Raw genomic sequence first — 25,580 nt, 5'->3', positions numbered from 1 at the left:
GGTAACTGCCAAAATAAAGGAAACACCAACATGAAGTGTCTTAATAGGGCGTTGGGCCACCACACCACACCACACCACCACACCACACCACACCACCACACCACCACACCACACCACCACACCACCACATCACACCACACCACAGCCACCACACCACACCACACCAACCACAGCCACCACACCACACCACAGCCACACCAACCACACCACACCACACAACACCAACCACACCACACCACACCACAGCCACCACACCACACCACACCATACCACCACACCACACCACAGCCACCACACCACACTACACCACACCACAGCCACCACACCACACCACAGCCACCACACCACACCACACCACAGCCACCACACCACACCACAGCCACCACACCACACTACACCACACCACAGCCACCACACCACACCATACCACCACACCACACCACCACACCACACCACCACACCACACCCACCACACCACAGCCACCACACCACAGCCACCACACCACACCACACCACACCACACCACACCACAGCCACCACACCACACCACAGACACCACACCACACCACAGCCACCACACCACACCACAGCCACCACACCACACCACAGCCACCACACCTAACCACACCACACCACAGCCACCACACCACACCACACCATACCACCACACCACACCACCACACCACACCACACCACACCACAGCCACCACACCACCGTAGGGATGGTGCCAGGTTTCCTGCAGACGTGATGCTTGACATTCAGGCCAAAGAGTTCAATCTTGGTTTCATCAGTGTGACTAAAAGGGGACTTCTATAGGTCTATAATCCTTTATGCCAGCGGTATTCAACTCTGACCCTACGAGGTCCGGAGCCTGCTGGTTTTCTGTTCTACCTGGTCATTAATTGCACCCACCTTGGTGTCCCAGGTCTAAATCAGTCCCTGATTAGAGGGGAACAATGAAAACACAAAGTGGATCTGGCTTCCAGGTCCAGAGTTGAGTTTCAGGTGTCTATAGCATCCTATTCGATTTCCTCAAATCACCATCTCCTTACCACCTATAGCTGTACTAGAAAATACCTCCCAAAAGTATCTTATATTAGAGATCTAGTTACACATACAGGTAACTGCCAAAATAAAGGAAACACCAACATGAAGTGTCTTAATAGGGCGTTGGGCCACCACACCACCACACCACACCACACCACCACACCACACCACACCACCACACCACCACACCACCACACCACACCACACCACCACACCACACCACCACACCACCACATCACACCACACCACAGCCACCACACCACACCACACCAACCACAGCCACCACACCACACCACAGCCACACCAACCACACCACACCACACAACACCAACCACACCACACCACACCACAGCCACCACACCACACCACACCACACCATACCACCACACCACACCACAGCCACCACACCACACTACACCACACCACAGCCACCACACCACACCACAGCCACCACACCACACCACACCACAGCCACCACACCACACCACAGCCACCACACCACACTACACCACACCACAGCCACCACACCACACCATACCACCACACCACACCACCACACCACACCACACCACAGCCACCACACCACAGCCACCACACCACACCACACCACACCACAGCCACCACACCACACCACACTACACCACACCACAGCCACCACACCACACCACAGCCACCACACCACACCACAGCCACCACACCACACCACAGCCACCACACCTAACCACACCACACCACAGCCACCACACCACACCACACCATACCACCACACCACACCACCACACCACACCACACCACACCACAGCCACCACACCACCGTAGGGATGGTGCCAGGTTTCCTGCAGACGTGATGCTTGACATTCAGGCCAAAGAGTTCAATCTTGGTTTCATCAGTGTGACTAAAAGGGGACTTCTATAGGTCTATAATCCTTTATGCCAGCGGTATTCAACTCTGACCCTACGAGGTCCGGAGCCTGCTGGTTTTCTGTTCTACCTGGTCATTAATTGCACCCACCTTGGTGTCCCAGGTCTAAATCAGTCCCTGATTAGAGGGGAACAATGAAAACACAAAGTGGATCTGGCTTCCAGGTCCAGAGTTGAGTTTCAGGTGTCTATAGCATCCTATTCGATTTCCTCAAATCACCATCTCCTTACCACCTATAGCTGTACTAGAAAATACCTCCCAAAAGTATCTTATATTAGAGATCTAGTTACACATACAGGTAACTGCCAAAATAAAGGAAACACCAACATGAAGTGTCTTAATAGGGCGTTGGGCCACCACACCACACCACACCACCACACCACACCACACCACCACACCACCACACCACACCACCACACCACCACATCACACCACACCACAGCCACCACACCACACCACACCAACCACAGCCACCACACCACACCACACCACAGCCACACCAACCACACCACACCACACCAACCACACCACAGCCACCACACCACACCACACCACACCATACCACCACACCACACCACAGCCACCACACCACACTACACCACACCACAGCCACCACACCACACCACAGCCACCACACCACACCACACCACAGCCACCACACCACACCACAGCCACCACACCACACTACACCACACCACAGCCACCACACCACACCATACCACCACACCATACCACCACACCACACCACCACACCACACCACACCACACCACAGCCACCACACCACAGCCACCACACCACACCACACCATACCACCACACCACACCACAGCCACCACACCACACTACACCACACCACAGCCACCACACCACACCACAGCCACCACACCACACCACACCACAGCCACCACACCACACCACAGCCACCACACCACACTACACCACACCACAGCCACCACACCACACCATACCACCACACCATACCACCACACCACACCACCACACCACACCACACCACAGCCACCACACCACAGCCACCACACCACAGCCACCACACCACACCACACCACACCACAGCCACCACACCACACCACACTACACCACACCACAGCCACCACACCACACCACAGCCACCACACCACACCACACCACAGCCACCACACCACACCACAGCCACCACACCTAACCACACCACAGCCACCACACCACACCACACCATACCACCACACCACACCACCACACCACACCACACCACACCACACCACACCACAGCCACCACACCACACCACACCACAGCCACCACACTTAACCACACCACACCACACCACAGCCACCACACCTAACCACACCACACCACAGACACCACAAGCCAGAACAGCTTCTCTGCAATTTGGCCTCGATTCTACAAGTGTCTGGAGCTCAATCGGAGAGATGTAACAAATTCCATCACTTGGTGTTTTGTTTGACCTGTGGTGGAAAACGCTGTCTCAGACGCCGCTCCAAACTCTCTCAGAAGTGTTGAGATCTGATGACTGTGACGGCCATTTCATATGGTTTACATCGTTGTTCAGGCTCATCAAACCATTCAATGACCGGTCGTGTCCTGTGGATGGCGGTATTGACCATCCTATGGGGGCATAGCCATGGTAGCCAAACGAATAGCCTGCCCAGCATTTTTATACATGACGCTAAGCATGATGGGATGTTAATTGTTTAAATAGCTCAGGGATCACACCTGTGTGGAAGCACCTGCTTTCAATATACTTTGTATCCCTCATTTTCCCTCATTTTCCATTGTTTAGGTACCTGTATTTTCTTCACATTAATAATATTATATCAAGCATTATTGAGCCCAGTACTACTAGCCCAGCTCGGTGTGTGACTAGCGTCATCCCCATATAGTGTTGAGCGCGATGGGATGTACTTCCTGTTTCCTGTGGCTTGACTCCACCCCCTGTGGTGTGGCCCCACCCCCTCTGATGACATGCGTGTCAGTGACCAGGTCCCTCAAGTCAGAGTTCATGTACCCAGGCTTCTGTCGTACTGCATGTTCTCCTGACCTAGAACAACATTTAGAACTCAAATAAAAATCAAATTTTATTTGTCACACATACACATGGTTAACAGATGTTAATGTGAGTGTAGCGAAATGCTTGTGCTTCTAGTTCCGACAATGCAGTAATAACCAACAAGTAATCTAGCTAACAATTCCAAAACTACTACCTTATAGACACAAGTGTAAGGGGATAAAGAATATGTACATAAAGATACATAAAGATACATAAAGATACATAAAGATTTCATCTCACTGTGACCCTGTTCTGGAAAACAAATCTAGAACTTTAGAACACACAGTGCAGTCAAAGTGTTGCCAAATGATCTTGGATCTCTTGATTTTGATTCGATAAATGACTTTCTTCCCTTAATTTCTGATCATGCTTTTTTTTACTCCTGCTAATCTCAGACTCTGAGTCACGCTGGTCAGAGAACCTTAACTAAAAGGACCTTTTGATAGAATGTTTTCATGTGTTTTGTCTTTAAATGTGGTAACAGACTGAGATTTTATAAAAACAAACCGTGTTTAGAAATAATCCACACCTTTTTTAGCAACCACTGTTTCTGATGATAATTTGAATGAATCATATGTTAGTTATTAACACATAAACTTCTAACACTAAATACAGTAATTGTGTTAAACTTGGAATTGACTCATTTGTTGATGAAGTAGTTGATCAACATGAATTTAGCATTATGTCGTGTAAGACAATATAGAGATGTTAGCATTTTCTCCATTATCACAAAATACTTTAAGAACTGACACTATTTAGCTTTCCCTTTCAAACTATTACAAATACTTCCGTTTCAACATACATGTACACAGACAAACCCCAAGCAGGTATTCATTTAAATGAAATAACGATATTGAAAATAAGCTGCATAAGATCTGATTTCTTAAAACAGTTACTTGGTTTGCCTTGAGATCTGGCTGTGTCGGATGTTAGTCATCCTGTGTCTATGCTAACTCTTGTTTTACCCCTGCACATTCTGCCGCCCGGCTCTGCGATACAGGGAATTCTGGGATACTTAGGTCCTCCAGGTTAGACTCCATGGTGTTTGATGATGATGACCACTGTTGTTCTGTTGTGATAATACTGATCTGTGTTCATATTGAATAGCGGACATTTTGTTAGCCCTGGTCCCTGATCCGTTTGTGCTCTTGTCAACTCCATTGCATTGTTGGAATGATAGCACAAACAGACTGGCACTCGTTTACCGCGTTGCTGATTTGCTAACCACTCTTAATTTTTCAGGATGGGTTGTGTAGCCTAACAAAGGACTGTGGGCTACACATAAACTGTACACACACAAGAATACACCCCAAAATAAACAAAACACACTTGAACACACACTTACCCCCCCCCCCCCCCCCTCCCCCGCCTCCCCCTTTGTACTGTATTCACACCAGAAGATGATGGTGGGAGGAGCTATAGGAGGACGGGCTCATTGTAATGGCTGGGATGATATGAATGGAACGGTATCAAACATATGGAATCCTCTTATTTGACTCCGTTACATTCATTCCATTCCAGCAATTACAATGAGCCCGTCTTCCTATAGCTCCTCCCAATAGCGTCCTCTGATTCATACTGTATTTTTAAATGGTTGTATGTATAGTAGGTAATACAGCTACAGTGAAATTTGAATGGGTGAGTTTCATAAAACCAACTGTATAACAACAGGTTAGTACAGTAACCATAGAGATGGATCAGATAGTGTTTAACAGTAACCATAGAGATGGATCAGATAGTGTTATACAGTAACCATAGAGATGGATCAGATAGTGTTCTACAGTAACCATAGAGATGGATCAGATAGTGTTCTACAGTAACCATAGAGATGGATCAGATAGTGTTCTGCAGTAACCATAGAGATGGATCGGATAGTGTTCTACAGTAACCATAGAGATGGATCGGATAGTGTTCTACAGTAACCATAGAGATGGATCAGATAGTGTTCTACAGTAACCATAGAGATGGATCAGATAGTGTTCTACAGTAACCATAGAGATGAATCAAATAGTGTTCTACAGTAACCATAGAGATGGATCAGATAGTGTTTAACAGTAACCATAGAGATGGATCAGATAGTGTTTAACAGTAACCATAGAGATGGATCAGATAGTGTTCTACAGTAACCATAGAGATGGATCAGATAGATCTAGTTTGAACTCTATGGTTACTAATATTGTTTTTTGTTATAATGTCAGGTTGAGTTGTTTGTTATCTCTGACCTCTGACCTCTGTGTGTGAAGGTCCTCCTGGCCCCGAGGGTCCTCGTGGCCTTGGGGGCAGCGGAGGGACCAAAGGTGAGAAGGGAGTCCCTGGATCTTCCGGATCCCCTGGTTTCCCGGGAGCGAAGGGAGAATTGGGATCGCCCGGATTCCCAGTAAGGAACCAAACAACTTAGATCCATAGATATTGATAGCAGGATCAATTCCATTTCAATCATGGACCAAAATGCTTTCATTGATCCTCTCCTCTCAAATATAGATCCTAACCCAGGGAAAGGGGCTATGGGTTGGTTTGGGATTGTGTGAAGTAAATTAGAATTCCATCTGGGATTGTGATGTTACATGACCCATGACCTCTCCCCTATCACGTGACCAGGGTATTCCTGGCCCTCCTGGTGGCAGCGGGCTGAAGGGAGACATTGGACTTCCCGGCGTTCCCGGATTCCCAGGTAAACGAGTAACAGCATTATTACATACGTTTACATTAGCAACAACATTGACATTATCAACACTGGCGTTGACTCTCTCCACTCCTTCCCTCTCCTTCTCTCCTTTCTCTCTCCTCCCTCTCTCTACACTCCTTCCCTCTCCCTCTCTCCTCCCGTCTCCCTCTCTCCTCCCCTCTCCCTCTCTCTCCACTCCTTCCCTCTCCCTCTCTCCTCCCCTCTCCCTCTCTCCTCCCTCTCCCTCTCTCCTCCATCTCTCTTCACTCCTTCCCTCTCCTTCTCTCCTCCCTCTCTCCTCCTTTTCCCTCTCTCCTCCCTCTCTTTTTCCACTCCAGGACTAAAGGGAGAATCTGGAAGCCCTGGATCATCCGGTCTGCCTGGAGATCCTGGAGATCCTGGTCCTGCTGGTGAGTCTAGTGTTGCACCCTAAAGGAGAAACACCAGAAAGATGAATGGCTGAAAGCAGTGGGTGTCTGTTAGCGATCACACACACACACATACACACATACACTCTGACCCCCGTCTTTGTTAACTCCAGGAATCCAAGGCGACCCAGGTGTCGCTGCGACCCCCATCATGCTGAAGGGAGAACGTGGCCCCCCTGGCCCTTCAGGTCTGCCAGGCAACCGTGGCTCCCAAGGACCCCCCGGACAGGAGGGACGCTCAGGTCATTGGACTGTCACACCCAGTGTCTGTTTGACACAGGACTTAATTTATAAAGTTACAGTCGGCTTCGTTTTTGCCAGAGAAGGCTTAAAGCTGCAGTTAGCTAGTTACTGGAGGAAGCTAGTTTTCCCCTCAAATGGAGACCACTCACTGAGTCCTCTGGTCTGTTTCAGGTCAGCCCGGTCAACCAGGGGACCCCGGTCCTGAAGGACCCCCAGGATTCAGTGGAGCCTTCGGCCGCAAGGGAGACTCTGGACCCGCCGGACAGCCAGGTAAGATTGCAATCTGGCTCAGGTCCATAGAACACTAATAATGGTTCAAACCTCCTGAACTACATACTCTATGTTACACAGACTTAACCTTCCATCTTGCTCAGGTCCTTAGCCTTGCTCAAGGGCACAGAAACAGATTTTTCACCTAGTCAGCGCAGTGACTTGAACCGCTAGGCTACTTGCCGCCCAGACCTAACCTTCCATCTAGCCTACGAATAATGTTTAAAATCTGGAGTACATATTCTATGTTACACAGACCTAACCTTCCATTGTGAATGTCAGTCATGTACAGTGCCTGTAAATATTCAGACCCCTTGACTTTTTTCATATTTTGTTGCGTTACAGCCTTTTCTAAAATGGATTAAATATATATAATTTTTTTTGCAATCTACACACAATACCCCATAATGACAAAGCGAAAACATGTTTTTAGAAATGTTTGCAAGTTAAAAAATCAAACAGAAATATCTTATTTATGTAAGTATTCAGACCCTTTGCTATGAGACTCTAAATTGAACTCAGGTGCATCCTGTTTCCATTGATCATCCTTGAGATGTTTCTACAACTTGATTGGAGTCCACCTGTGGTATATTCAATTGATTGGACATTTATTTTACTAGGCAAGTCAGTTTAGAACAAATTCTTATTATGTTGTTCAGGGGCAGAACGACAGATTTTTACCTTGTCAGCTCAGGGATTCGCTCTTGTAACCTTCCGGTTAGTAGTTCAACACTCTAACCACTTGGCTACTTGCCGCCCCGACATGATTTGGAAAGTCACACATCTGTCTGTATAAGGTCCCACAGTTGACAGTGCATGTCAGAGCAAAAACCAAGCCATGAGTTCGAATGAATTGTCCGTAGAGCGCCGAGACAAGATTGTGTTGAGGCACAGATCTGGGGAAGGTTACCAAAAAATGTCTGCAGCATTGAAGGTCCCCAATAACACAGTGGCCTCCATCATTCTTAAATGGAAGAAGTTTGGAACCACCAAGACTCTTCCTAGAGCTGGCCGCCCAGCCAAACTGAGCAATCGGGCGAGAATGGCCTTGGTCAGGGAAGTGACCAAGAACCCGATGGTGAATGTGCGTTCTGTCAAGAAGCAGTGCGGCTTGGTTGGGTTGTGTTTCGGAGGACGCATGGCTCTTGACCTTCGCCTCTCCCGAGTCCGTATAGGAGTTGCAGCGATGAGAGAAGACAGTAACTACTACTAATTGGATACCAATTAGGGAAAAAGGAATTTAAAAAAAAAATATATATATATATATATACAGTGTGTGCAGATAAGGTGTGCAATAAATAGGCCATAGTGACAAAATAATAGTCATTACAATACATAGCTCTAGAAGTGTAAATAAACTCCCATCAAGTCAACTTCGTTATAGTAGCCTTCTGTTCATTGAGTTCTTAATGTTCCTTGTTCTCTGTGTCAATGACTGGACGGTGTAGACAAGGTTGAGTCATCAGACAAACCTTGATCAAATACGTTGAGGTACATTTTGATTTAACTTGAAGTTTTCCATTTTTGGGACTATTCCACAGGGTCCACTGTACCGACCAAACTGAACCAACTATTTGAGAAGTTTTTTCACGTTTTGACCCAGGTTTGCCAGAGCAAACCAGAAATAGTTTGGCCAACTGATACTCCATGCTGGAACAATTTATTAAAATGGATTCATATTAATATCAATAATATTCATATTAATGTCATGTTATTATTATTGTCCCCTTTGTCTCCTATATCTCTCCTAGGCTCCTACTCTCCAATACACAGCTCAAGAAGTGTCAAATAAACTAAAATCAAGTAAACTATAGTATTGTTCATTAAGTGTATTGAGTTGTTTAATGTCCATTCTATCCCCTGTTCTCAGGTCAGCGTGGGTACCCAGGTCCCACTGGTTCAGATGGTCAGCAGGGCCCCCCAGGTAACCCCGGCTCAGCCTCTGTGACCCATGGCTTCCTGATCTCGAGACACAGCCAGGCTGAATATGTCCCTAACTGCCCCGAAGGGACCAGCCTCATCTACGACGGGTTCTCTCTGCTCTACGTACAGGGCAACGAGAGGGCACACGGACAGGACCTAGGTAAGACACACACACACACACACAGACACACACACACACACACACACACACACAGAGAGAGAGAGTAATGAGAGGGCACACGGACAGGACCTAGGTAAGACACACACACACACACACACACTCACACACACACACACACACACACACACACACACACACACACACACACACACAGAGTAATGAGAGGGCACACGGACAGGACCTAGGTAAGACACACACACACACAGAGAGAGAGAGAGAGTAATGAGAGGGCACACGGACAGGACCTAGGTAACACACACACACACACACACACACACACACACACACACACACACACACACACAGAGAGAGAGTAATGAGAGGGCACACGGACAGGACCTAGGTAAGACACACACAGACACACACACACACACAGAGTAATGAGAAGGCACACGGACAGGACCTAGGTAAGACACACACACACACACACACACAGAGAGTAATGAGAGGGCACACGGACATGACCTAGGTAAGACACACACACACACACACACACACACACACACACACACACACACACACACACACACACACACACACACACAGAGAGAGAGAGAGAGTAATGAGAGGGTGTACAGACAAGACCTAGGTAAGACACACACACACACACAGAGAGAGAGTAATGAGAGGGCACACGGACAGGACCTAGGTAAGACACACACACACACACACACACACACACACAGAGAGAGTAATGAGAGGGCGCACAGACATGACCTGGGTAAGAATGGAGACTGGAGATACACGATGACATTCATGAACACAGATGGTTTTTGTTGTGAGAGAAGCAACTCACAGTATTAACCTCAAATCTTCTCTTCACTTATTATTTCCTGTTTTCTTCTGTTCCCTTTCCTCCGCTCCCTCTATCCTCTCCTCACTCCCTCTCTCGTCTCATTTGTCAGGTACTGCTGGTAGTTGCCTGCGTCGGTTCAGCACCATGCCATTCATGTTCTGTAACATCAACAACGTGTGTAACTTCGCCTCCCGTAACGACTACTCCTATTGGCTGTCTACACCCATGCCCATGCCCATGAGTATGGCCCCCATCACCGGAGAAGGCATCAAACCTTTCATCAGCAGGTAGGGAGGGAGGGAGGGAGGGAGGGAGGGAGGGAGGGAGAGGGAGGGAGGGAGGGAGGGAGGGAGGGAGGGAGGGAGGGAGAGGGAGGGAGGGAGGGAGGGAGGGAGGGAGGGAGGGGGAGGCAGGGAGGGAGGGAGAGGGAGGGAGGGAGGGAGGGAGGGAGGGAGGGAGAGAGGGAGGGAGGGAGGGATGGAGAGGGAGGCAGGGAGGGAGGGAGGGAGGGAGGGAGGAAGGGAGGGAGGGAAGGATGGAGAGGGAGGGAGGGAGGGAGGGAGGGAGGGAGGGAGGGAGGGAGGGAGGGAGGGAGGGAGGGAGGGAGGGAGGGAGGGAGGGATGGAGAGGGAGGCAGGGAGGGAGGGATGGGCGGGAGGAAGGGAGGGAGGGATGGAGAGGGAGGCAGGGAGGGAGGGATGGGCGGGAGGAAGGGAGGGAGGGAAGGATGGAGAGGGAGGGAGGGAGGGAGGGAGGGAGGGAGGGAGGGAGGGAGGGAGGGAGGGAGGGAGGGAGGGAGGGAGGGAGGGAGGGATGGGCGGGAGGAAAGGAGGAAGGGATGGGCGGGAGGAAGGAAGGAAGGGAGGGAGAGAAGGATGGAAGGATAGAGAGGGAGGGAGGGAGGGAGGGAGGGAGGGAGGGAGGGAGGGAGGGAGGGAGGGAGGGAGGGAGGGAGGGAGGGAGGGATGGGCGGGAGGAAAGGAGGAAGGGATGGGCGGGAGGAAGAAAGGAAGGGAGGGAGAGAAGGATGGAAGGATAGAGAGGGAGGGAGGGAGGGAGGGAGGGAGGGAGGGAGGGAGGGAGGGAGGGAGGGAGGGAGAAGATACAATAGAGGACTATGATTTGATAACATCTAAGGGTGTTTTCACACTTGGTCCAATTGAGACATTTTTTTGTGAACTCAGTGCATTTTTTTAGTGCAGGGTAAACACTCCAAGTGAATTCAGACCCTCAAAAGAACCCCTGAAGCTGAGACAATCTCGAGAGGAGGTCTGAGATCGGTTCGCTTGATTAGGGCAATGTGAAAACAAAGCTCCCCAGGTTCGCTTGTCATTATTCCTGCACCACACACTAGACTACCGCAACACTGTTTCCCCTGACATAACCCCTCACACTAGACTACTGACATAACCCCTCACACTAGACTACTGACATAACCCCTCACACTAGACTACTGCTTTAACCCCTCACACTAGACTACTGCTATAACCCCTCACACTAGACTACTGCTATAACCCCTCACACTAGACTACTGATATAACCCCTCACACTAGACTACTGACATAACCCCTCACACTAGACTACTGCTATAACCCCTCACACTAGACTATTGACATAACCCCTCACACTAGACTACTGCTATAACCCCTCACACTAGACTACTGACATAACCCCTCACACTAGACTACTGACACAACCCCTCACACTAGACTACTGACACAACCCCTCACACTAGACTACTGACACAACCCCTCACACTAGACTACTGACATAACCCCTCACACTAGACTACTGTTATAACCACTCACACTAGACTACTGACACAACCCCTCACACTAGACTACTGACATAACCCCTCACACTAGACTACTGTTATAACCACTCACACTAGACTACTGACACAACCCCTCACACTAGACCACTGACACAACCCCTCACACTAGACTACTGATATAACCCCTCACACTAGACTACTGACACAACCCCTCACACTAGACTACTGACATAACCCCTCACACTAGACTACTGACATAACCCCTCACACTAGACTACTGACATAACCCCTCACACTAGACTACTGACACAAGCCCTCACACTAGACTACTGACACAACCCCTCACACTAGACTACTGACATAACCCCTCACACTAGACTACTGACACAACCCCTCACACTAGACTACTGTTATAACCCCTCACACTAGACTACTGACATAACCCCTCACACTAGACTGCTGACACAACCCCTCACACTAGACTACTGACACAACCCCTCACACTAGACTACTGACACAACCCCTCACACTAGACTACTGACACAACCCCTCACACTAGACTACTGACATAACCCCTCACACTAGACTACTGACATAACCCCTCACACTAGACTACTGACACAACCCCTCACACTAGACTACTGTTATAACCCCTCACACTAGACTACTGACATAACCCCTCACACTAGACTGCTGACACAACCCCTCACACTAGACTACTGACACAACCCCTCACACTAGACTACTGACACAACCCCTCACACTAGACTACTGACACAACCCCTCACACTAGACTACTGACACAACCCCTCACACTAGACTACTGACACAACCCCTCACACTAGACTACTGATAAAACCCCTCACACTAGACTACTGACACAACCCCTCACACTAGACTGCTGACACAACCCCTCACACTAGACTACTGACACAACCCCTCACACTAGACTACTGACATAACTCCTCACACTAGACTACTGACACAACCCCTCACACTAGACTACTGACACAACCCCTCACACTAGACTACTAACACAACCCCTCACACTAGACTACTGACACAACCCCTCACACTAGACTACTGCTATAACCCCTCACACTAGACTACTGACATAACCCCTCACACTAGACTACTGCTATAACCCCTCACACTAGACTACTGACACAACCCCTCACACTAGACTACTGACATAACCCCTCACACTAGACTACTGACATAACCCCTCACACTAGACTACTGACACAACCCCTCACACTAGACTACTGTTATAACCACTCACACTAGACCACTGACACAACCCCTCACACTAGACTACTGACACAACCCCTCACACTAGACTACTGACATAACCCCTCACACTAGACTACTGACATAACCCCTCACACTAGACTACTGACACAAGCCCTCACACTAGACTACTGACACAACCCCTCACACTAGACTACTGACATAACCCCTCACACTAGACTACTGACACAACCCCTCACACTAGACTACTGTTATAACCCCTCACACTAGACTACTGACATAACCCCTCACACTAGACTGCTGACACAACCCCTCACACTAGACTACTGACACAACCCCTCACACTAGACTACTGACACAACCCCTCACACTAGACTACTGACACAACCCCTCACACTAGACTACTGATATAACCCCTCACACTAGACTACTGACACAACCCCTCACACTAGACTACTGACACAACCCCTCACACTAGACTACTGATAAAACCCCTCACACTAGACTACTGACACAACCCCTCACACTAGACTGCTGACACAACCCCTCACACTAGACTACTGACACAACCCCTCACACTAGACTACTGACATAACTCCTCACACTAGACTACTGACACAACCCCTCACACTAGACTACTGACACAACCCCTCACACTAGACTACTGACATAACCCCTCACACTAGACTACTGACATAACCCCTCACACTAGACTACTGACACAAGCCCTCACACTAGACTACTGACACAACCCCTCACACTAGACTACTGACATAACCCCTCACACTAGACTACTGACACAACCCCTCACACTAGACTACTGTTATAACCCCTCACACTAGACTACTGACATAACCCCTCACACTAGACTGCTGACACAACCCCTCACACTAGACTACTGACACAACCCCTCACACTAGACTACTGACACAACCCCTCACACTAGACTACTGACACAACCCCTCACACTAGACTACTGACATAACCCCTCACACTAGACTACTGACACAACCCCTCACACTAGACTACTGACACAACCCCTCACACTAGACTACTGATAAAACCCCTCACACTAGACTACTGACACAACCCCTCACACTAGACTGCTGACACAACCCCTCACACTAGACTACTGACACAACCCCTCACACTAGACTACTGACATAACTCCTCACACTAGACTACTGACACAACCCCTCACACTAGACTACTGACACAACCCCTCACACTAGACTACTAACACAACCCCTCACACTAGACTACTGACACAACCCCTCACACTAGACTACTGCTATAACCCCTCACACTAGACTACTGACATAACCCCTCACACTAGACTACTGCTATAACCCCTCACACTAGACTACTGACACAACCCCTCACACTAGACTACTGACATAACCCCTCACACTAGACTACTGACATAACCCCTCACACTAGACTACTGACACAACCCCTCACACTAGACTACTGTTATAACCACTCACACTAGACCACTGACACAACCCCTCACACTAGACTACTGACACAACCCCTCACACTAGACTACTGACATAACCCCTCACACTAGACTACTGACATAACCCCTCACACTAGACTACTGACACAAGCCCTCACACTAGACTACTGACACAACCCCTCACACTAGACTACTGACATAACCCCTCACACTAGACTACTGACACAACCCCTCACACTAGACTACTGTTATAACCCCTCACACTAGACTACTGACATAACCCCTCACACTAGACTGCTGACACAACCCCTCACACTAGACTACTGACACAACCCCTCACACTAGACTACTGACACAACCCCTCACACTAGACTACTGACACAACCCCTCACACTAGACTACTGACACAACCCCTCACACTAGACTACTGACACAACCCCTCACACTAGACTACTGATAAAACCCCTCACACTAGACTACTGACACAACCCCTCACACTAGACTGCTGACACAACCCCTCACACTAGACTACTGACACAACCCCTCACACTAGACTACTGACATAACTCCTCACACTAGACTACTGACACAACCCCTCACACTAGACTACTGACACAACCCCTCACACTAGACTACTAACACAACCCCTCACACTAGACTACTGACACAACCCCTCACACTAGACTACTGCTATAACCCCTCACACTAGACTACTGACATAACCCCTCACACTAGACTACTGCTATAACCCCTCACACTAGACTACTGACACAACCCCTCACACTAGACTACTGACATAACCCCTCACACTAGACTACTGACATAACCCCTCACACTAGACTACTGACACAACCCCTCACACTAGACTACTGTTATAACCACTCACACTAGACCACTGACACAACCCCTCACACTAGACTACTGACACAACCCCTCACACTAGACTAGTGTTATAACCACTCACACTAGACCACTGACATAACCCCTCACACTAGACTGCTGACACAACCCCTCACACTAGACTACTGACACAACCCCTCACACTAGACTACTGTTATAACCACTCACACTAGACCACTGACATAACCCCTCACACTAGACTACTGACATTAGACCACTGACAATAGGCCTACAGCATTATTTCATCTGCAGTTATTCTTCTGCTATTTAATCTGTTACCAATAATATTTACATGTAATATTGATGTAAAATGTCAATATTATCTTCTGATTACAATGATTATGTCTAATCTTTTAACTAAATTCAATGTTTTCAAGGGTTCAGGGAACAGAACCTGAAAACCGTAAAATAACATGATTATTTGAGCAACAGAACCCGAACCCAAAACGAAACTTATATATACTGTTCTGGAACAGAACCGTTATTTTAAAACATGGGAACAAGTTAATAATGTTATTTTACGTTCCGGGCATTTTTTTCCAGTCCCACAAAAATCTCAACAATGCACCTATGCAGAGCCCTCACTCTGTCACTCAGAAAGTTATTCCAGTGTCAGCCTGCCAGTTGGAAGTCTTTCCCAGTGGGTGTACAATACCTGTAGGCTACCTGCCCCTCCCCCTCAGAAGTATAGATTATTGTAGCCCCTCCCCTCAGAAGCATAGATTACTGTAGCCCCTCCCCTCTAAAGCATAGGTTACTGTAGCCCCTCCCCTCAGAAGTATAGGTTACTGTAGCCCCTCCCCTCAGAAGCATAGGTTACTGTAGCCCCTCCCCCTCAGAAGTATAGGTTACTGTAGCCCCTCCCCTCAGAAGCATAGGTTACTGTGGCCCCTTCCCCTCGGAAGCATATATTACTGTAGCCCCTCCCCTCAGAAGCATAGGTTACTGTAGCCCCTCCCCCTCGGAAGCATATATTACTGTAGCCCCTCCCCCTCGGAAGCATAGATGACTGTAGCCCCTCCCCTCAGAAGCATAGGTTACTGTAGCCCCTCCCCCTCTGAGGCATAGATTACTGTAGCCCCTCCCCCTCCGGAGCATAGGTTACTGTAGCCCCTCCCCCTCAGAAGCATAGGTTACTGTAGCCCCTCCCCCTCAGAAGCATAGGTTACTGTAGCCAACTGACAATGTTACAAGCGTAATTCAGAAATTAGGGAGAGATGTTTAATTAGAGAAGAATGGATTTACTTTTTCAATACTAGTTAAGGATAGTATAGTTATCACGTTTCACGTTGTATTTATTTACTACAAAACGTAAGACGTGTTTTTCATTTTAGTGCTGCTTTGCACACACAAGTTTGTTAGATAGCTAGCTAACATTTTCTCTGGTCCAAAGTTAAACCAACACAGAAGTTCAAAGACATTCAAAGTTCCTCCATAAAAGCCGCTCCTCCGTAGGTGTAATTCTGTGGACCTAATTCAGATAATGCATTCCCCAAACAAGATGCAGAGTGCTTCAAGACAAGCTTCCTCCATCCTCTCTCGCTCGCACCTCCCCCTCTAAATGTCATTTGCATCTTGCGCCCTGTTCCATTATTATGAACCCAGGCCGTTACAGCACAATACAACTTGGCTCTTAACAACTTTCCTACAGATGAAATCACTTACCCGCTCCACAGCAAGCTGCTCTGTCCACACGGATTGGTGAAGTCATTTAATGTCACGCTAAATGTAAAAAATATATATATATTTCAGAGGTTTAAAAAATAACCGAAAGGTACAGTATAAAACCAGCCTTTTTTTTGGTTTGGATCGGATCAAAACTGTAATTTGCTGGTTGGAACAGTGGAACTGAATAAAAAATAATGATTCTGTTCAGAACTAAATGATTGAAAAATTATTTTTATTTCCAACCCCTCCCTGAATATTAGTTTCCAAAATGTAAGTATGTCAGTGGAGGCTGCTGAGGGGAGGTCGGCTCATAATAACGGCTGGAACGGGACTCAGACCATCAAATAGGTGAAGTGAGCTGGCAAAAGAGTGTGTCAAAGAATCTGGCAAACTTTGATTCAAAAGTAAAGGCAGTGTGAGCGTTAAAATATATGAGACTAGATGTTAAAAGCGTGTGTTTAACTCCTCTGTGTGTGTTATTAGGTGTGCAGTGTGTGTTTAACTCCTCTGTGTGTGTTATTAGGTGTGCAGTGTGTGTTTAACTCCTCTGTGTGTGTTATTAGGTGTTCAGTGTGTGTTTAACTCCTCTGTGTGTGTTATTAGGTGTGCAGTGTGTGTTTAACTCCTCTGTGTGTGTTATTAGGTGTGCAGTGTGTGTTTAACTCCTCTGTGTGTGTTATTAGGTGTGCAGCGTGTGTTTACCTCCTCTGTGTGTGTCATTAGGTGTGCAGTGTGCGAGGCCCCTGCCATGGTGATCGCTGTACACAGTCAAACCATTCAGATCCCCACCTGCCCCAGCTACTGGGAACCACTATGGATCGGATTCTCCTTCATGATGGTACACACAGACACTCACACACACACTCACTCACTCACTCACTCACTCAGACACACACACATGCCAACCAACCCTTGCCAAAGAACACATTAATCAAGTTTTACGTTTTAAATGTGTTAACAACACATATTCAAAGCCCACTATATCCACACACAACTTCCTCTTTATTTCACTCTTCTTCTTCTCTTCTCTCTCTCCCTCCACCTCCCTCTCTAACAGCACACCAGTGCAGGTGCTGAGGGCTCTGGTCAGGCTCTGGCCTCTCCTGGCTCCTGTCTCGAGGAGTTCCGGAGCTCTCCCTTCATCGAGTGTCACGGCCGAGGGACCTGCAACTACTATGGCAACACATACAGCTTCTGGCTGGCCACTGTCGACCAATCAGAAATGTTCAGGTACCATTAATCAATCGACCAATGATTTTCCAAACAGGAAATGTTTAGGTACAAGACATAGATTCCCTATATAGTGCACTCTAGCTATAACTGGAAGTGCTAGCTAAACAGATTGGTTATTTTCATATACGATGTAAAGATCCCAGTGATCATACAGTGATGCCAACCCCTGACCTCTAACCCCTGACCCATAACAGGAAGCCACAGTCAGAGACGCTGAAGGCAGGTAACCTATCGACGCGCATTAGCCGCTGTGTGGTCTGTATGAAGAGGACGTAACAGCGCGGTGGCAACCGTTGCCGGGGACGACCGACAACGACAATGGCGGCAGGTGGGCGGAGTGGGGGTGATGTTGACGTCTCCGTGAGAACAAGGTGGAACTCCAATGGTGCATTGTCTTCCGGAAACAGCAACTTCATTGGTGCTACTGTGCAACACAGCAAGAAAAGAAAAAATGAATTTATTTAATCTTTTATTCTTTTTACTTACCTCAAGTACGTCAAAAAGAAACACACAAAATCCACAAAAGGTGCCATGGTGAATGTGTGACAAAAGTGCATTTTGTTGGATTTTTTTCTGTATTTCGCAGAGAATATATATATATATATAAAGTGTTATCAATAATGGTAACGCTTCATTTTAAGGGGTCCTTATTACAGTGTAATTAAATGTGTAATTGCGCTGTATCAAATATTGTATTTCATTGTAATAACTCATAGTTACACTGTAATAACAACATGTAACTGGTGATAATTTCAGTCTGTAATTACAGGGGTGTAACAACAAATGCTTGTTACCATGCTTGTTACCATGCTTACCATGCTTGTTACCATGCTTACCATGCTTGTTACCATGCTTGTTACCATGCTTGTTACCATGCTTGTTACCATGCTTGTTACCATGCTTGTTACCATGCTTGTTACCGTGCTTACCATGCTTGTTACCATGCTTGTTACCATGCTTACCATGCTTGTTACCATGCTTACCATGCTTGTTACCGTGCTTACCATGCTTGTTACCATGCTTACCATGCTTGTTACCATGCTTACCATGCTTGTTACCATGCTTGTTACCGTGCTTGTTACCATGCTTGTTACCGTGCTTGTTACCATGCTTGTTACCGTGCTTGTTACCGTGCTTACCGTGCTTGTTACCGTGCTTACCGTGCTTGCTACCATGCTTACCATGCTTGTTACCATGCTTGTTACCATGCTTGTTACCATGCTTGTTACCATGCTTACCATGCTTGTTACCATGCTTACCATGCTTGTTACCATGCTTACCATGCTTGTTACCATGCTTACCATGCTTGTTACCATGCTTGTTACCATGCTTGTTACCATGCTTGTTACCATGCTTGTTACCATGCTTACCATGCTTGTTACCGTGCTTGTTACCGTGCTTGTTACCGTGCTTGTTACCATGCTTGTTACCATGCTTACCATGCTTGTTACCATGCTTGTTACCATGCTTGTTACCATGCTTGTTACCATGCTTGTTACCATGCTTGTTACCATGCTTGTTACCATGCTTACCATGCTTGTTACCGTGCTTGTTACCGTGCTTGTTACCGTGCTTGTTACCATGCTTGTTACCATGCTTGTTACCATGCTTGTTACCATGCTTACCATGCTTGTTACCATGCTTGTTACCATGCTTGTTACCGTGCTTGTTACCGTGCTTGTTACCGTGCTTGTTACCGTGCTTGTTACCATGCTTGTTACCATGCTTACCATGCTTGTTACCATGCTTGTTACCATGCTTACCATGCTTGTTACCATGCTTGTTACCATGCTTGTTACCATGCTTGTTACCATGCTTGTTACCATGCTTGTTACCATGCTTACCATGCTTGTTACCATGCTTGTTACCATGCTTGTTACCGTGCTTGTTACCGTGCTTGTTACCATGCTTGTTACCATGCTTACCATGCTTGTTACCATGCTTGTTACCATGCTTGTTACCATGCTTACCATAGAATTCATGTATCCAAAAAGGGTAGAACAAATTGCATGGAAAACGTACTTTCTCTCTCCTGTGTTGATGTTTTTGACTTTTTTTCACGTAAATCTTTCATGTCTGGATTTTTGCACAATGACCTTCTCGACCCTGTTTTTTGCACGCTGTTACATGATGTCAGCGTCAACACGCGGGCACGTTCGAGGTCATTATTTCGAGCATGTTGCACAAATGGGAAGATTTTGACATGATGCTTTAATTCCTGCAAAAAAAAGTATAATTGCACCAATGCATCCCATCTAAAAGTGAGAATGTTCCTCAACAGCAAAACCCTTGCAAAGTTACATGATGGAATAAGAGTTTGTCTTATGACCATTTTAAGTGCATTTATAAACCCCTATTCAACCAAGCTTAATAGGCTTTGGCACGAATGACCACAACTGTTTGTGTGTCTAAAAATGTTTAATTGAGGGTTAAAGTAATTGACCAATTGTCAAATGCACCATTAAATAATGTAAACAATGTTTTTGATGTGAACCATTTGGGAACCCTTTATTGCCGTTGGACCTGGGTATCAGACTCCAGACCTTTTTTTGCAGAGTTGTGTCAATGTAGTGGTCGGTTTTTAATTGGCTAACACTTATCACGTGGTTTGTGCAGGCTGAAATATGGTGCGTTGGGATACTTTCGGAAACTGTAACATCTATAACAAGCATGGAAACAACCATTTGTTGTTACAGCCCTGTGTGTAACAACAATTACCACCAGTTACATATTGTTATCACAGTGTAACTATAAGTTAGTTATTACAATTAACTACAATATTTGATACAGTGTAATTACATATGTGATTACACTGTAATAAGGACCCATTAAAATGAAATGTTACCAAAATAATACATGTGGATTTTTGGTTTATTGGCACAGACGAGGTACATCATTTTGTTTTTAGACAGATGTGCTTTATTTTGTTTGTTTTTAGTATTTTTTGTTTTGTTGTTACCAAATCGGCACTTTGACCTCAGAACATCAAAGAGAACAGATGCACTGATGAGCTTTCTTAGCCAGACTGATTATTTTCTAGGCTTACATTTTTTTTTTTTTATGAATCTTTCCATTGTTCTTTTTTATAAAAAAAATAAAAAATCATAATTATCCTTGGTGCTATTAACTAACACTGCTGTGTCTCTCCCAGCCCGTTAACTACTGGCCTTATTTCTCTTCATGTAAGTCATTCAATGTGTATATTATGTAAGACATGAAATAGGTATTTAGCTATATTACGAATTTCTGGGTTATTTTTGTTTGTTCACTCTGCTTCACTCATTGCATTGATTCATGGATTCATTAATGCACTCATTCACTCACAAATATTGTACAAAGTATGGCATCAATAAATGAAACAGTATTTTATATATATATATATATATAGAAAAAAAGTATAATTATATCAACTTTATTTAGATACGGGCGTGAGATTTTATCATCATTCATTTATTTTATCTCCAAAAGGTCGTCATTTTTTTCCCATTTCACAAAACTGTTGACTGTTGTCCTCCTCCTGACAACAAAAGTGTTTCCCGGTCAACCAATCAAAGACCCTATCCTACGATGATGTACTGTGTATGATAATGCCAATCACTCAAGCTTTTGTATTAGATTTTTACTAGTAATCTTATCGTTGAATGCAATAATAGGTTGATAATTAAATCCACTCCACACCTTAATAGAAAATGACTCAAGTAAAAGTGATAGTCACTCAATAAAATACTACTTGAGTAATAGTCTAAAAGTATTTGGTTTTAAATAAATCATTTCAAATTCCTTATATTACGTAAACCAGACGGCACAATTCTCTTTTTTGTATTTTTTTTTACGGGTACCCAGGGGCACACTCCATCGCTCAGATATCATTTACAAACTAAGCATGTGTGTTTAGTGAGTCTGCCAGATCAGAGGCAGTAGGGATGACCAGGGATGTTCTCTGTTTAGTGAGTCTGCCAGATCAGAGGCAGTAGGGATGACCAGGGATGTTCTCTGTTTAGTGAGTCTGCCAGATCAGAGGCAGTAGGGATGACCAGGGATGTTTTCTTGAAGGGCGTGAATTGGACCATATTCCTGTCGAAATGTAAGGAGTACTTTTGGGCATTAGGGAAAATATATGGAGTAAAAAATACATGATTTTCTTTAGGAATGTAGTCGAGTAAAAGTTGTCAAAAATATATTTGTAAAATATAATTGTAAAGTACAGATACCAAAAAAAAGACTTTATAAGTAGTACTTTAAAGTATTTTTAATGAAGTATTTTACACCACCGATTAATTCACATCTTTACTCTGGTCTACGTTGTCCCACTATGAACTGCCGGTAGTATGTTGCGTATTGTTATGTACTGCAAGAATATAATTTAATAGAATTTGGTCTAATCTTTCTTTTTCTATTCTTCAGCCAATGAGGAGAGCTGTATGGGATGATTCTTCCTGTGACGTTTTTCCAAGCTACTTTTTCATTATTATTGTAATGTACTTCTGGGGTGTGAAAAAATTATATTAATTTCAGAAATCTATTGTTGTTTTTGTTTATTTCATGTTATATTATTCAGAAGTTGTTATAAACTTTCAAGACTGAAAAATCAACCCAAGTCCGTCGTTTTGTGTGCAAATATTTCCCCCCTATCTTGAAAGTGCACACTATTTTGGAAGTGCACACTATTTTGGAAGTGCACACTGTCTTGGAAGTGCCGTTAAAGATTAGGGAGGATGATTTTAGTTTTTCATGAGCATGGCCTTATTTCTATTACAATAAGCAATAAGGAAGTGGCAGAGCAATTTATACACAGTGCATCTTTAAGTGAAAGTAGAACAAAAAATGCTACGAAATATAGCTAGCTCTCTCTCTCTTGTTTCTCCTTCAACTTTTGTAATGTTTCACTATTCTATTTTTATTAAATTCACTTATGAGGATGGTCCTCGCCTTCCTCCTTTGAGGAGCCTCCATTGCTGCTAGCAGTACGTTGACTAATGTGCTTCTGTGCAATGTCTTATCAACATGCCTGCAGCTCACACAATACACTTTAATCCTGCACTGCCAAGATTCAAGGAGACATTGACTGTGCTAGACAGTCACTAGAGAGATGATAGCATATCATAGAATGGAGTAGAATTACTGTCTGTAAATCAATGTTGTAATTCACACCATTCTGTACGGTGAGCGGTACACCACATTGCTATGGGAGAAACTGTAATATCTCAAAGCCATCACTTGAAGGAGAAAGATGAAGGTGGTAGGGAACAGTGGATCAACGTCAGTCCCTAAATAACATTTAAACAGCTAATGAATTAATCTAAATTAGCTTACATATACCTAAATAGCCCTTAATAAACAAAACCAATAAAACACAAATAGATCATTAAAGCACACTGCAGTCTGTTTTGATTCCTGATATAGTTATTTACTATAATCCTATTACTATTGTCCTCAGGTAATGTTAAAGCTACCTGTCTGTTTCTCACAATAGGTCTTTAACTCAAATATTAGACCCATTACAGGCTCATTGAGTAGCGTAGAATGATGAACGAATCCTTTTTTTAAGGACTTGGGCTTGGAAGGAGGTGACAGTACATGTCTCTCTATGGACCCATACATACTCAGGTTGTACAACTGATGTAGCCTACAACGCATTTGACACAGCGGTTTTGGTACACCTAATATTGGGGTTTGTGATACAATGTGGTCTGCGCCAACTTTTTGACACAACCATTGTGCAGTGTCTCCACAACGCGTGGGATAGCCCAGCCATAGGGCAGTTGAGGCAAGCGCCAGGTGGATTGGTACATACAGTGCCTTGCGAAAGTATTCGGCCCCCTTGAACTTTGCGACCTTTTGCCACATTTCAGGCTTCAAACATAAAGATATAAAACTGTATTTTTTTGTGAAGAATCAACAACAAGTGGGACACAATCATGAAGTGGAACGACATTTATTGGATATTTAAAACTTTTTTAACAAATCAAAAACTGAAAAATTGGGCGTGCAAAATTATTCACACGCACGCACGCGCACGCATGCACGCGCACACACACACACACACACACACACACACACACACACACACACACACATATATAAAGTCATGTAATATTTTACAGTGTGTTGCAGTGTGAATTAATCCCATATTTGTGATTCTAATTAGGGATTCCTCCTGTGGGAGTTACAGGGAGAATACAGAATACAGAGAGAGTCATGTCTCTGATGGGCACTTGTGTGACATTTGGACACACACTCCAGTCCTCAAACACACACACACACACTTTCAAGGAGCGGGACACTAATCCGGATGCTTATAAGATTTCCTGCTCTATGCCCTCAGATGAACCATCAAACAGGCAAAGCGTCAATACAGGATTAAGATTGAATCCTACTACACCGGCTCTGACGCTCGTCGGATGTGGCAGGGCTTGAAAACTATTACGGACTACAAAGGGAAACCCAGCCGCGAGCTGCCCAGTGACGTGAGTCTACCAGATGAGCTAAATGCCTTTTATGCTCGCTTTGAGGCAAGCAACACTGAAGCATGCATGAGAGCACCAGCTGTTCCGGACAACTGTGTGATAACGCTCTCGGTAGCCGATGTGAGCAAGACCTTTAAACGGGTCAACATTCACAAAGACACGGCGCCAGACTAATTATCAGTATGTGTACTCAAAGCATGCGCGGACCAACTGACAAGTGTCTTCACTGACATTTTCAACCTCTCCCTGACCGAGTCTGTAATACCTACATGTTTCAAGCAGACCA

At 45.7% G+C, this 25,580-nt stretch overlaps 1 protein-coding gene across 2 annotated transcripts in view; it reads left to right on the top strand.

Annotated features, from left to right (window-relative positions):
* The window catches only part of LOC110531422 (uncharacterized), a 105,130-nt gene extending 81,706 nt beyond the window's left edge, over positions 1–23,424 (top strand). For both annotated transcript variants that reach the window (XM_036987301.2, XM_090183507.1), the window contains exons 39-48: positions 6,280–6,413; positions 6,635–6,707; positions 7,040–7,111; positions 7,243–7,371; positions 7,544–7,642; positions 9,513–9,725; positions 10,652–10,829; positions 18,318–18,432; positions 18,652–18,824; positions 19,022–23,424. In XM_036987301.2, coding sequence (XP_036843196.2) covers positions 6,280–6,413; positions 6,635–6,707; positions 7,040–7,111; positions 7,243–7,371; positions 7,544–7,642; positions 9,513–9,725; positions 10,652–10,829; positions 18,318–18,432; positions 18,652–18,824; positions 19,022–19,103 — 1,268 coding nt within the window. In that variant the 3' untranslated portion in view covers positions 19,104–23,424. The remainder of the gene's footprint in view (positions 1–6,279; positions 6,414–6,634; positions 6,708–7,039; positions 7,112–7,242; positions 7,372–7,543; positions 7,643–9,512; positions 9,726–10,651; positions 10,830–18,317; positions 18,433–18,651; positions 18,825–19,021) is intronic.
* The last annotated feature ends 2,156 nt before the right edge of the window (positions 23,425–25,580 follow it).

The sequence above is a fragment of the Oncorhynchus mykiss genome, chromosome 9, assembly GCF_057628025.1.
Source record: "Oncorhynchus mykiss isolate SJ-2025 chromosome 9, ASM5762802v1, whole genome shotgun sequence".
Lineage (NCBI taxonomy): Eukaryota > Metazoa > Chordata > Actinopteri > Salmoniformes > Salmonidae > Oncorhynchus > Oncorhynchus mykiss.
The sequence above is the reverse complement of the archived record's forward strand: the minus strand, read 5'-3'. Positions and strand labels throughout refer to the sequence as shown.